General features: G+C 40.9%; 1 protein-coding gene across 4 annotated transcripts; it reads right to left on the bottom strand.

The window, feature by feature from the left end:
• Nucleotides 1-390: 390 nt before the first annotated feature.
• dennd3a (DENN/MADD domain containing 3a) lies at nt 391-13,908 on the bottom strand. Of its 4 annotated transcripts, none has more exons than XM_077744003.1 (30): nt 13,634-13,908; nt 11,436-11,524; nt 11,174-11,329; nt 10,883-11,015; nt 10,705-10,820; nt 10,508-10,629; nt 10,331-10,442; nt 10,138-10,257; nt 9,621-9,719; nt 9,422-9,541; nt 9,128-9,243; nt 8,903-9,058; nt 8,734-8,830; nt 8,089-8,192; nt 7,675-7,871; nt 7,443-7,602; nt 7,222-7,378; nt 6,925-7,141; nt 6,059-6,138; nt 5,459-5,638; nt 5,223-5,393; nt 4,828-4,957; nt 4,665-4,772; nt 3,533-3,630; nt 2,583-2,737; nt 2,424-2,490; nt 1,951-2,023; nt 1,749-1,867; nt 1,542-1,679; nt 391-1,290 (listed from the first exon to the last, which is right to left on the bottom strand). In XM_077744003.1, the coding sequence occupies exons 2-30, from the start codon at nt 11,514-11,516 to the stop codon at nt 1,096-1,098; spliced, it is 3,777 nt and encodes a 1,258-aa protein (XP_077600129.1). In that variant the 5' UTR covers nt 11,517-11,524; nt 13,634-13,908; the 3' UTR covers nt 391-1,095. The 4 variants fall into 4 exon arrangements, with proteins under 4 accessions (XP_077600129.1, XP_077600130.1, XP_077600127.1 ...); XM_077744004.1 differs by having other exon boundaries at nt 9,422-9,526; nt 10,508-10,638; XM_077744001.1 differs by having other exon boundaries at nt 10,508-10,638.
• Nucleotides 13,909-13,952: the final 44 nt, after the last annotated feature.

Genomic DNA, 13,952 nt, shown 5'->3' on the forward strand with positions numbered 1-13,952 from the left:
TCTACTGTTAAACCTGTGCTTCTCTCATGTGAGAATAAAATCTCTGTGGTTTAAAAGGAGAGATTCGAGGCCGGCAAGAAAAACAGAAGGCCCACTTATCTTTCCTGACCTGCAAAAGTAAAGATGGAGGATTAACTGGGTTGTCATGGTATTATGCAACAAGACAATGAGCCAATGTATATGATAATACATAAAATTAAACAGGTTACCTTAATGTATTGTGTTCCCTTTTTGACATAAAATGTAAAGGCAGAGATGGAAAAAAACCTTATGAAGTGCATCCAAATTCACTTGCTTCCTTTTACAGGGATTGACAGCGCCCTCCTCGGGTGAACAATGGTACTTCAACTGGGTGATGTCAAACAAACAACAAACGCACTTGGGTTTGTTTACTTTGCATATTGTGCGTTTACTGTAAAAAAAAAAATCAAGTGTCATACCATTCAAAAACATAGAGAGTACAAATTGTTTGCATTCCTTCACAACAAGAAGTGCCTTCATAGTGTACCATCATTAAAATAAAATGTACAGATGCACCAGAAAAAAATGCAAAATCATCTATAGTATACTTATGACTAAATAGTGAAATATAAATATATTTGAGGCATTTTCTGGCCTTAAAGTGTTTCGTTATTGTTGCTTAACTTCACCATAAGAGTAAAGTGAGTTTAGCTTGACAAAATTCCCGTCATTCAAGAATATATTGCTTATTATTTATACAACCTTCAAGTGTAAACATGACTAGGTGGAAGGTATGCCTGAATTTTGCATTATGGTGATTATAAAAAAGCAGCAACATGGAAGGATTTGATTTAAAAAACAACAAACAAATGAAACCTTATTCAAGGTAGCAATATCATGAAATATTTTGGCACTTTTTTTTTCTTACTGGTAAATAACTTGTATAATCTTATAATTAGATTGAAGCATCATCACCAGCACTTTTCTAAATAGTTCCATTAAAGCGAATAAAATGAAAACTGAATGAATTCATATGAATTTCAAAAAAGCTTTCATATAATACTTGGCTACAAGGTTTCTACAGCGTTTTGTTCCTGTCCAGGCAGGGGGCACCGATTGTTAAAGGAAATTGATCTACTCCACCTTCCAGATGGCGATCTTGCCATCGTATTTGGCGGCACCGCTGAGGACGTAGCGGTCCTCGGCCGAGCACAGCGCCGTCACCTTGTCGCCGTGGCCGTGGAGCTCCTTGAGCACTTGGCGGCGCGCCACGTCCAGGATGTAGACTTTCCCTTTGTTGGAGGTGCGGCCGACGCCACCCACCCATACCTGTGGCGTGGACAGAGAATCTTGAAGCACAATTTTTCCTCTCCAAAACTAATCAATTATAACTTCATGACCCAAAGTGCAGCAGCATTTTGCTTAAGAAAATGCACTGGTGAATCGTAATAGTAACATAAACAAATTAAAATGAACTTGGATTACGATGCAGACACACTCTGGGCGCTCCTTTACTAAAAAAAACATGCATATGAAAGAAAATACTATAATATTCCTAAAACAGTATCAAGATTGTTTACCTGATTTTTGACTTTAATCATGCAATGGCATCCCGTGCAGTCCTGAAGGGCCACCCGGTGGGAAGGTTTCGATGCATCTTCGGTATGCCAAATGCAAATGTTTCCCGAATCTGCGCAAATGCTCCACAGCTCTTCCCTCTGTCGTACAAACGACCAAACAATGAATCGAGTGTTCTTGACTTTTTTTTGGTGCTCGTTTTTTTTTACCTCGTGGATCAGGAGCAAAGCGCTGAATGTAACCGGGGAACCTTTGTGTTGCTCCGGTAGGTTCAGGCGATGCTTTAAAGTTCCATTCCGCCACACCTCCATGATGCTTTCCCTGGAACCTAGATGGTGGGAAAGAACAGGTGGATTTCATTTCTCAGGTGACATCCATGGATGCTCCTTAAAGTGAGTAGAAGACACCTACAGCACCACAAGGTTGTGTTGCGACTGTAGACGGACTGCAGGCGGTCACAGGAGAGGCGAAAATTCTTCTTCACCTGAACCGTGGACAGAGAATGTGTTTTGTTCTCGAAATGTTAGGCAAAAACACAACATCGAGTGCAAAATTGAAAAGGAAATATTTATATTTTATCCATAACGGCAGAATGCCAAATTACAAGTCCGAAATGATCACTTATTTGGGTCTATTGCCGAGAAAATGCACCTTATGGAGAAGCACTACCAATTTCATCATATGCAGTTTCTGGGTATGATGACAATTAGGATTTTGTTGTTGATAATGACAACAAAGCCTATGTCCGATTATGATTAAAAATGACCTGATCGGGAACATCCCTAATATTTAGGATGTTAAAAGTGAGAAAAGCGCGTTCTAAAAATCAGGGAAAAAATATTCTGTGGAGAAACAAAGGAAAACTTCATTATATTAATGCTCACCTGGAGCGAGGAGACGTCCCACATGATAACTGTTCCCTCTGCACTGCAGGAATACGCCACCCTTTGACTGAAAGAAAACATTGTTGGGCAAGTTAAGACACTGCGGATCAAAAAAATAATAAAAATTGGGAAAATGGTGCAATTTGAGATGGGGTTCACCTGTATTTGTCAGTGTCGAGTGCAAGTCCAGTCACCTCGGACCTGTGATCGGTCAATTGCCTGTTGCACACCATGGCCAACATGCTGATGATGTAGATGACGGAATCTTCGGAACCCATCCACACTTGGTCTTTGTCTACGGCCAGCATGCAGTTCTAAAGAAGAACAAAAAAAATACACAATGAATACACAAACCACACTTTACCTCCAGTTTTTTCCCAGATGAAACATATGTTTAAAATCTGAGAATAAAGTTACAAGATTTTTAACTATGACTAAATACAAAATAAAAATATGGCTTTAAATTAGGATAGATTGAATGAATTCCATGCGTGTTTATCCATTACATCCACTAGATGGCAAAAGTGTTGCAGTCCCTTCAGCACATTTTTATGGATACATAATGTCACTTTACTTTTAGTTATTTTCAAAAATTTTAACACAACAACAAAAAAAACTTGTGTATTCCCAAATGAAAAAAAAATGAAATGAATTGTTTTACAAGTGTTTTGTGTTTGCAAGTGATTATTTTTTGGTTTGGAAGTAAATTTAGGCCTTGAGCGATGAAATTCCACTGCCATTGATAATGATAGATGTTAAATCTACATTGATTGACAGCGATTGAATGATCCAACCAACGTATGAAAGAATCCACTAAAACACAGATGAAATATGTATTTTTGTGATGCAAAGTGCGTGGGAAAGAACCAACTCAACGCATTTCACATGACTGAAGCTCAGCGCGACAGATCCATGATGGCCGCATGAAACATGTTTACAACAGTAAAAAAAAAAAAAGAGTTAAAGCGAGTGTGTGTGTGTGTCGGTAGCATATGTGGCACATCTGCCCACTCACATCCACTGATGTCATTTAAAGAGTAACCTATTACATATATATCTCTACAACAATGCAGTTATGGTACATTTTGCTTTGTTTTTTTTTTTTTTACCAGCTTGGCGTTCCCCACTTGACACGTGTGCGTCAGGGACCAACTGGAGGCATCAAAGACCATCACCTTGCCGCCAGTCACCGACACCCACAACTGACCTGGAACTCAACAATAATAAAAAGCACAGTCACGCACTGACAGTAATTTACAAGTACTTTTTATCAGCAATGTGTGATCATCATAAGAGGACTCCTCGTGTCTATAAATGATTTCTGGACTCTCAGAAACACTGTCAATTCATTGAATTTTAGCACTTGTTGACGTTAAACCCGGCCAAACTCAGTTAACGTTCAGATTCCGTGACATAAACCAGTGTTTATTTTTCAAACAAGGCGGAGTCCAGTGCTAGAAAGCCGGCTGGGGAGGAAGGAGTGGAAGGAAGCAGGAGGGAAGGAGTGGAAGGAAACTTTATGACAGGACAAGAGGGAACGTTGCGGCCCAGTGCCAGGAATTGGACCAGTGACCTACATTCCGAAGGGAGGACGCCCATAGACTGAATGCTCACGTTTGTTCTATCACCCACACACGAAAGGCGACCAGAAGGAGGTCTTAAGTGGCCCCACATGCCCACTGGAACATCCTTAACCACTATTTACACATACTAAATGTTTTTTTTAATTGAATTATTATAATTATTGTGACATATTTAACTTTGCAGCCTTAATATGAAACATCATTCCACAGTTTCTAGGCTAATTTTGCACAAATTGACCATTTAGTTTGTTTCTATTCATGGGTCAGTGTGACCTGCATAACCCCATAAAATCCTGCCCACTAAGAATTTGGTATACAAAGGCCTACACATCTTACATGAACGCAAATGTGACGTACAAAAATGAATCAAATTTCATTCAGTACAAAAACACATTTTACTTATGCCCCCCAGTATTAATGTATATTATATAGACATAGATACCAGCCCTCCCAGTCAAAATGGATGTGACATCTATAGCCACCCAAAACAGCCAATGAATGAATAACTAAAAATAAAAACCAAAAAAATACTTTTTAAAAACTTTTTTTTTTTTAACCCCATTCCTACCTTCCTAAAATGATCGGTCGCCGATTTCCAATCAGATCTGGTGCTTCCCCAGTCACACCACAATAAAATTCAACATTATATTTGCTTCACCTGGCGTGTAGAGGAGAACATCGACGGCCCGCGGCGCGGCCAGATCCAGGCTTGGGTTAATTTTGTGCTTCAGCGTCTCGGCGGTGGTCCGGGGAACCATCATCGGCACTGGAAACACAAATCCAGGTCAAACTGGTCCACAAGTCCATTCTATTCAGTTTACCTTCCGTCTTGATGCGGTCAAAATGAGCGAGCTTTGAGGCAGCGTAGGTGGCTTTGCTACTCTGGAGACTGCCCACCACCGCATCCATCAGCAGAGCGTTTGTCAGAGCCTGCTGCATGTACTGGGGGTCCTAAAAACAATGCCAATGACAGTATCTATTGAATTTCTGTAAACAGGATACTACTTTAATAATACAAAATTCAGACTAAATTATTTTCTAACCATTGCAGAGCAAACTAAGCATTAAGGAAGAGTATGCATACTTGTATTGGAATTAATGTTCAATGAGAATGATATTCCATTATTTACAGATGAAATGATGTCCTGGATTGTGTATTTACTGTATGTGACTTTAATACTCTAATACAGATTTTCTCATTTCCACGTTTTATTACCTTATGTTGGTCGGCCATGTTGCGTCCAGCCCACATTTCTTTGACCATGAGGTTCCAGAGTTCCGTCTCAGTCTTCAAATTAGCCTCAAAAGTTTCCTTCCTGCCCCTCACGCGCAACTTCAAACTGGGGATTCGTAAGAGCAGGAAAGGAGCCGAGGAAACTTTTACCTCCTGGAGTGGAGGGGGAAGTATTGATGTAATAACTTTTTCAATAAATAAATAAATTAGGGGGTTACCTCCAAGTCCCGGTACTGCGCCACCTCAACATAGCCTGGCCGACCGTCTGTCAGCAAGAAAAGGCGGCGCTGGGTCATGGCGATCTTGCCCACGCCACGGCTCGTCTTGACCGAGGAGGACAGCTTGAAGACGCACTCGCTGGGTTCGATGTGCTCCAACACGGATGCAGGCAAGCATACCTTCACAAAAATAATAAAACAAAATAAAATCACTGGTGCAATTCTGGATTAAAGATCATTTCAAGCAAAAAACACCAAGTGCAAATATTTTCATTTGTATTAATTATACACTCTGATCTTGGACAGTATATATATATATTTTTTTTTTTCTTTTTCAAAGTGTTGCCACTAAGCCAAATAACTTCTTTGTTTTGGGTTATTTTACAACCTCATTCTTATCTTGATGAACTTTTGCTATAAATGAAAGAAATTAAATGTTATCACTCCCCTGTTTGAAAAGAAAATTGTTGCTATCAGGGTTGTAAAAGTTGCAATAAAAAAATGGTTCCAAGTTGGCAACACGAGCCCACATAAACTCGATACTAAGCAATAATACAAAAAATACTTTTTTGGAGATACCTATGTCAAAAAGGTCCTCACCTCCTGTGCCTCTGCTTCAGTTTCTTTCCAAATGGTGTAGAAAACGCGAAATAAGTCCGGGCCCACTTGCTTCTGATGGCCTGAGATCAACAACAACAACAAATACACATGCTTATTTATCCATTCCTGCCTTTTTTGGCATGAAAAACCATCACTAACCTGAAATAAGTCACAAAATGAAAATAAAATGTATAATTCCACACAAAATGGCACTGAAATCATCTGTTTTTTACCATTTCAAAGTTGTTCCACAAGATATAATAATGCCTTTTCCCAGCAATTCTGGTTGTGACATCACACAAATCGTTCCCGCCCATCCCCCTGACTATAAAAACAACATTTACCCCGTCCAGGTCTGTCTTATCTTTTATTCTCGCCTCATTCTAATCACTCTTTAGGAATGCTGTCGGGTCACAGCGGGAGCACAAAACATTTCTGGGCTAATCTGGCGGAAAAAAAATAAAGAGAACCGTGCCCCGAAAACAAACACTAGTCTGCTTTCAAACAGTAGCGACGACTACTTTCACGGAACCTGCATGAAAAGTAGAAACTTTGCAAATCATTAACCTGAAAGGAGGAAAAGGCCAGGAGTGGGCAAACTTTTGGGCCCTGGGGCCACATTGACTTTAAAAAATTGACAGATGGGTCGGGTCAGCACAAGATACGATACAAATAAAAAAGTGCATTCGTTAACAGTACATATGAAACATAAACAGAAAAAAAGGACTAAAGTATTAATATGCTCATCCCTCATCATTAAAGTAAAAAGTACAAAGTAAAGTGAAAAAGGAATGTATTAAGAAATATTCAAATGTCATTTAAAAAAAGATAGAGACGCTGTAAAACACAAAATGACCCCCACTTACCGACGGTGAGTGCATCAAAAAGCCTGAAAATGGTGCCCAGGTCTTTCACCATTCCAGATTCCTGGACGCACTTGACAAAGTCGTCCTGATACATGTATTTTTTGGGCAGCTGGAATCGTTTAACCGCTCCATCTTCCTCTTTAGCGTGGTGCTGCTCTCGCTCCTGGTCCCGCTTGAGGCGGCTGATGAGACGCTTCAGTTCCGGGCGCCGGTCAGCCTGCGAGCCAAGGAATTCCTGCACCATTATTTCTCTGCCCGTACCGCATCGCGCTAGTGCTTTTATTCAATGGCGAATACCTGCGAACGCTCAGCTTCTGGAAGCGAATCCACCAGAGACTTGACCATCTGCAGTGGAAAGATGTCAGAATCGGTCTTGTAAAGACTCTGGAAATCCTCCAGGGCGTCCAGTCGTTTGTTGGACACCGTGTTGACCAGTCCACGCAAGTAGTGATATCTGGACAAAGGAGAATCTGTCAGCTGTGACAAGATAAAACCACAAATACTTTTTTGTACTTCACCTGGCCAGCAAAGCGGAATCTTCCGGTGGCACGGCGCCAATCGCCTTGCCCAGACTGGCGACCATTTCCGAATAATAGTTCTGGACGTAATGATACGCCAAAGGAGGAGGAAAGTCGGGGAGACGGAAAACCTTGACTGGTTTTTGGGGGAGTTTCAACCCTGAGGAAAAAGACCCCAAAAAATCCCGAGTATATTTGACAATCGCACAATGGATTTCTGGCGAGTACGTACCGACATCAGGTGTCATCTTCCTGAGCGAGGCCGGCCTTACGGAGGAAATAGCCTCGTGAACTGACTGGTCCAGGTTGGGCATACTTGCTCCCAGTCGCCTGCTCAGTCGCTGATCCGGGCTAGCGTAGCCACCATAGCCGTTCCGCGACAGCTCCGACATGGGGGGCCGGCGGGGCGTCTCCGTCACTCCGCGATTCCTGCCAAACCGCAGCGCTGTTGGTCAAACTAAAGTTTTATCTACGAGCAGCCAGCAGGAAGCGACCACAGGAAAAAAAAAAGCTTTTTCCAGAACAGGAAGCTAATTTTAGAGCGAGTCATCGCATTTCTATGAGCCTATCAGTTATAACTAGTTTGTAATTGTATGAGCCGGGTGTCTGCTTGGTCCCACGGTGTTCGGGTGGCCGCAAAGTGTACCTGTGCGCAAGATTGCGCGTGTTCTGTTCCATCCGGCTGAAGCTGTCCTGTTTCCTGTTGAGCCTGTCTCGCAGGAATGAGTGAAAGATGTGAGTGTCTAGAACCTGAAGACAAAAACAAAAGAACAACGCCATGGTCAACATGTGCACTGGGCTACAGGTGTTCAAGTGGTCAGATCTGGCCCACCACATCATTTTGCATGAAAATGACGTGTGCACTTCTTGTTTTATGGCAGAATTCCAATTAGAATGATGGAAGTATGGAAAATATGTAGTGGTTTGCCCTAAATAATGCACTATTTGTAAAAGCCCCCAAAAATTGAACAATTAGGGTTATCTTTCCTCTCTTCTTTTCCCCCAAATTTAGCTATTAAATACATGAAAACAGTTTTTTTTACTCTTTTAAAGTTTAACATGAATAAGAATATTTACAATTTATCCTTTTTAAATAAAAGTGATTAAAAGACAAATATTTTTTGGTAAAAAAAAATCATAATATACAAGAAAATAATTTCTATAAGGACAATCAGAAAGAGGATTTAGTCAAATTCTACTACCTCTAAAAGATTCATCAACTGTTAGATAAGCTGACAATTTTTTGACTTGATTACCCAAACATAGCGAGCATTTTTGATTAAAAAGGTACCTTTTTGTAAAAGAGCTGGTCGGACGGATCCCGGTTCCTCAAAAACTCCTCGCTGTTAAAAACCCGATGCTCGTGGTTGAGAAAGTCCTGGACCCCCCTGCACAGGACAACCCAATGGTTTCAAGAATGTTCCCACTCAAATACCTACAAAATGTAAACAAACACCTGCCTGAAAATGTTGACCAGAAGTTCCAGACAAATATTCTGGATCTGCTTGTTGAGTCGCCTCTGCCAGACTCTTCGCTGAGCTCGCATGGCGTTGGCATCTGTGCTGGATCCCAGGCGGCACAGCTCCAAGTCGTAGTGAAGTTGGAGCGCCTCGGCTCTGAAAAGCCCAGCGATTGAACCACCCAGACGTCGCCCGTCCATCCGTCCGGACGAATGCCGATCTTACCTCGAGATAAAACACTCTGCTGCACTCAGAGGGATGACGGCCAGGTCCACCACGTCAGCCCAGGACGACTGGACGATACCGTCGTCAATATTGACCAGGATGAGATCTTCAGTCTCCTGAAATGACACATAAAAAAAAAAAAAAGATTCAGCCAATATTCAGCCCTAGCTTTTTACCCTTAATTTAATCAATTTTCATCTGTTTAGTTTCATTGTCTTTTAGTTGAGTCTCAATCATTGATTTTTTCTATAATTTAGTTAAAAACCAGTCCTTGTGATGACCGTATGTACTCACCGCGGCGACTTCTTCAAAATGACTGATATGGCAACCCATCAAGAAGGCCGTGGGCGCCATCAGGAAATCCAGCATCCCTCGAGACAGCACAGGAACATACGGGTGCTGCCAGGTGAGAGGCTACATCCGAGTATTGGAAAGAAGTGTAACCCGAGTTGAAGATAGGAGAAGCAATTCCCACAACTAAACGCTTGCCCACCTGCAGATAGAGAAGAAGGCACTCGGCTACCAAAGTCAGTCTGGCCCAGTCGCTGGAGAAGAAAACCAGTCGCTGTTCTTGCAGGAGACAGGACAAAATCTGAAAAATAGACAACATTTTTTTAAGCGGGCTTTGGCAAATTGAGCCTTCCGAAGTGGGTCAAAAAGATGTATTGATTTACATTTTATTGGTTTGCAAACAATTTTTAGTGCCACAAAAAAGGTTTGTGATTGATTTTTTTTGCTTTTAAAAAAATAATTCATTCAAATCGACTGGAAAAAGGACATTTAGTACTTTTTGCCCCCTACTTATTACGTTTCCTGGGTATTTTGGAACAGAATATGGCCGTTTCTGAAAACCAGGTGACTTGGAGTCTCTCAAAAATGTTTGATCTGATTTGAAAGAAGGTAAAGTTCCAATGTTGGGCCGGTATCAGCGCAAACAAACACCCTGGTTTGCTTTGTCATTGTGCAATGGCATTTTAAAAAAGGGACAGCCACACATCTGGGAGTCTTACCTGGAGGAGTGTCGCATGTGAGAAACACAGCAAAGGCAAATGCAAGTCCACGTCCAAAATAGGACTGTCCTGTTCCTCCCTGGAAGGAAGAACCACTTGCAGGGGACGAAGGCTGAAACACTGACGATAAAAATACCGAATGAATATGCGAAGGAATCCGATAATGAGGTTTTCATGGGAATCGTTTTCTGACCACGTGCAGTTGTCCGGGAGGCGGTAAAGGCACCAACGACAACTTGGCGGAAAACTCCTTCAAGGTTTCAGCAAAGTCGGATTGCCGGACGGGCCGGAGTTGCGCCAACAAACTGAAATAAAAAGCTATGTTAACTATTCCGCGACAATAACAAACATCAATGGGCTAAAATCTTACCATGACAAGCAGTCCTTCAAGGCGTTGTAGTAGGGGAACTTGGAAATGACACACACGGCGAAGGGTGCAAAAAGACGACATTTGGAGGAAATCCAGCGGTGGCCATTGTGATTGGGGGTTTCCTGACACGACTGAGAATGAGCCCGTGAGAAATGACGGGGTGCAGAAAAAAAAGGGGTCTGGGAATTCAAGTGTACCTGCACGGATCTGTAAAACTGCGCTACGACCCCGTGAGTTCGGTTTCCCAACAGGTCGGTAAAAACCAGGAAGTGATAAGCATCTTCTTTCTGCTCATTGGCCAACTGGAGACCCCCTGGTGAAATAGAAGGTTTTAAAGTGGATTTGGGGAGGAAAGCTCAACAAACGCTTGTCTACCTGGGAAACACAGCTGTGGTAACGCGATGAGGTCCAGATCTTTTGGAACGCTGATGTCCTCTGTTGCCGGGGAGACTTCGGAATGATTGGCGGGTTCCCCATTATGTGTCGGAACTGCGGCTCGGTCCCGCCTCTGTGAGACAGTCCCAAAAGTGATAATGCTTCGAAAAATCTCAAAAATTCTAATGAAGGAAGAATCAAGCTTTTTACATGTAGAACCTGACTCACAAAATAAATAAAAAATGACATCACAAAACCAATACAAAATCATTTGGTAAGTTATGACTGCACCTTTTTAATGAAGCTTCTCCGTCGCTGCACACGGCTAAAAGACGGACCAATGGCGTGACTGGAATTGTTCTCCTTGGTGACAAAAGGCGGGATGTGGACTTGCACGACCTCCGCATCCAGTAGGGGGAAGTCCGCAAACTTTTTTTGTAGGTGCAGCTGGCAAAATAGCATGAAAAAAGATAGAATTTGGGTCTAATATCTCTGAGCGATTACATTTCAGTGCTGTTAATTTCCACAGACGTCAATGGCAGGACTAAACAACCTGGTAGACGTCCCGGAGTTTGTCACCGGGAGCTCCGACCACCACGCATGCCTCCAAAAGTCCGGAGGGGAGTTCTGCCATGGTAAGAGCTGTGACAGATGCAAGATGAAAGGAAATGACATCATAGTATCCCAACATGAACTTAATAGACCTCCAGGACAGGAATGATGAAAAATCCTGAGTCATCCCAGTTTCCAGTAAAGTGTGGGCAGCAGTAACACCAAAAAAATGGTTATTCTAGTTATTTAGTTTAGTTATTCTTGCAAAAAAAAATTGTAGTTTGTTCATTTTCAACACGTGACCTTTTGACCTCTAGTCCTATGAAGTGACAATCACCATCTTGTAAAAACTAAAACATGCACCAAAATAAGTGTTGAATTGGTTTCTTTTGCAGCAGTTGAACCAAAAAAGGGTTATTTTAGGTATTTAGTTTAATTATTTTTGCAAAAAAAAATTGTAGTTTGCTAATTTTCAACATGTGACCTTTTGACCTCTGCTCCTATAAATTGGCTACCACCATCTTGCAAAAGCTAAAACATGCACCAAAGTAAAGATTGAATTAAAGCCTCTTTTGTTCCCCTATCCAATCATATTTGCTGAATTTTTTTGCAGGCCAATGAAAATGAGGCATTGTTTGGACACCCCTGTTTTAAATTATAGCCAAATGCCTGATTTGACCTAGTTATAGCTATGAATAAAAACACTTTCCCCATCTCAAATCCTTATTTTGTGTCTGTCTAGGCTTTGCCGGTCTTTTCCTAATAAAACCTTGAAAAGCTGTTTGTCTTCAGGGCCAATCCGGCCTCCAGCTGACTGTCATGGAAACACACAAATAAATCTTACCCCCCCAGTCGGTTTGTTAAAACGCTGGTGTGGGAGGAAAAGACATCAAACAGGACGCCTTAACAAAATGCAGATGTGACACTGAAACTGAAAATATAGCTTAGTTGTGTGGTCAAGCAGAATATTAGAACCTTCCTCTCTGAAAAAGGTTAAGATTAGACTGGTTTTTAGTCACGATTGACTCTAGAGTTACGACATCTAGGACAATTACTACATTCTTTTTTAAGGGAGGGTATTTCATTAGAGAAGGGAAATTGCAGAATTCCTTTTTTAGCTTTACGACAATTTTCAGTAACTACTTTTCTCTTGAGACAGGCTTAAAAAAATGTTAAAATGTCATGCAAAACTGTCTCATGTTAAAATATATATTTTAAACCAACACCACATTTATTATAGACTTTACCGCCTCTATATTTAAAATGAGAAACCGAGCTAGCCTATGATAATAAAAGTCAGCATTGTGGGAGTGACAGGATCAAAACAAGTTTGGCTTCATATCTTCTGGTGGAATGGTTTGTAGACGCGAGATATGATTTGGCGTTTTGTTCTATGGAAGTGGTGGCACTAAATGAGGCCCTAAATAATAACAGCAATAAGAATAATAATTATGAATTAAAAATAATTGTAATTAATTTAAAAAATAAATTAAATGCAAATTCATGAGTAACCGAAACTTCAATTGGATGAGAATATACATCTGATCCTTTTGAACCCTAATGCTGCCATCCCTCCCTGTTCTAATGGATTAGACGCCTATGGTCAGCATTGGCAGTTAATTTATGTTCAGTTGGGAAAACAATAATTGCTATTTATCAAATTGTCGGTCATTCAATTGTGAATTTAAAGCAGTACTGTACTTAGCACACTTTTGTTTTAAATGTATTATCGCATTGATGCAAAATTAAAAATATTTAAACTTCATTTTAAATATATTAATTTAATTGTGCACATAGAATTTACCTCTGCATTTCTGACCCAAGATTTACAACTTAAATACAAAAGAGGTACATGTTTTAATTTGTCTTAAATGTTGTTTTTTGGGGTCATTGAGGATAAAAACCTACTTTGAGGTGGAAAGTCCAAAATGTTGACCACGCCCAATTCTTATATACATATTTTTATTCTATATTTCAAAGATGTTTTACATCATAAAAACACTATACTTCTACTAAATCCATTTTACACCCACACGTGAACGTCTACAAATATCTCCAAGTTTAGATCACTGAAAGTTATAAGTAAACAGGTTAAGTGATGTATTTATTTAGTGAGTAAAAGAGCGTCTGCACACTGACTATTCGTTTGTTAGTTGACAGACGATCGGTGCCTAGATACACATGGAAAAAATCACTTACCTTCAATTAAACATTCCCACACAAAGTGCTAATAATTCTGCAAAATCCCGCGTCCATTTGAAAATGTAGACGGCAACAAAACGTGGTGATTTGTTTGTCGCCTTCCTATGAGTGAACGCAGCTGACGAGTTGTCAAAGACATTTTTTGGACGGCACCCGCGCTCACGTCAAAGTTTCTGTCATCAACTTTCCACATCCGGGTAAGGGTTTCAAAATTGAAGCGATTTTTGGTTCTCATCCCGGATACAAAGTGCAAAGCGTTGCAAGAGCGCCACTTACTGTACATGTATCCAAATGAAAAAAAACGACCGCAAAAATA

This window comes from Stigmatopora nigra, chromosome 21 (genome assembly GCF_051989575.1).
Source record: "Stigmatopora nigra isolate UIUO_SnigA chromosome 21, RoL_Snig_1.1, whole genome shotgun sequence".
Taxonomy (NCBI): domain Eukaryota; kingdom Metazoa; phylum Chordata; class Actinopteri; order Syngnathiformes; family Syngnathidae; genus Stigmatopora; species Stigmatopora nigra.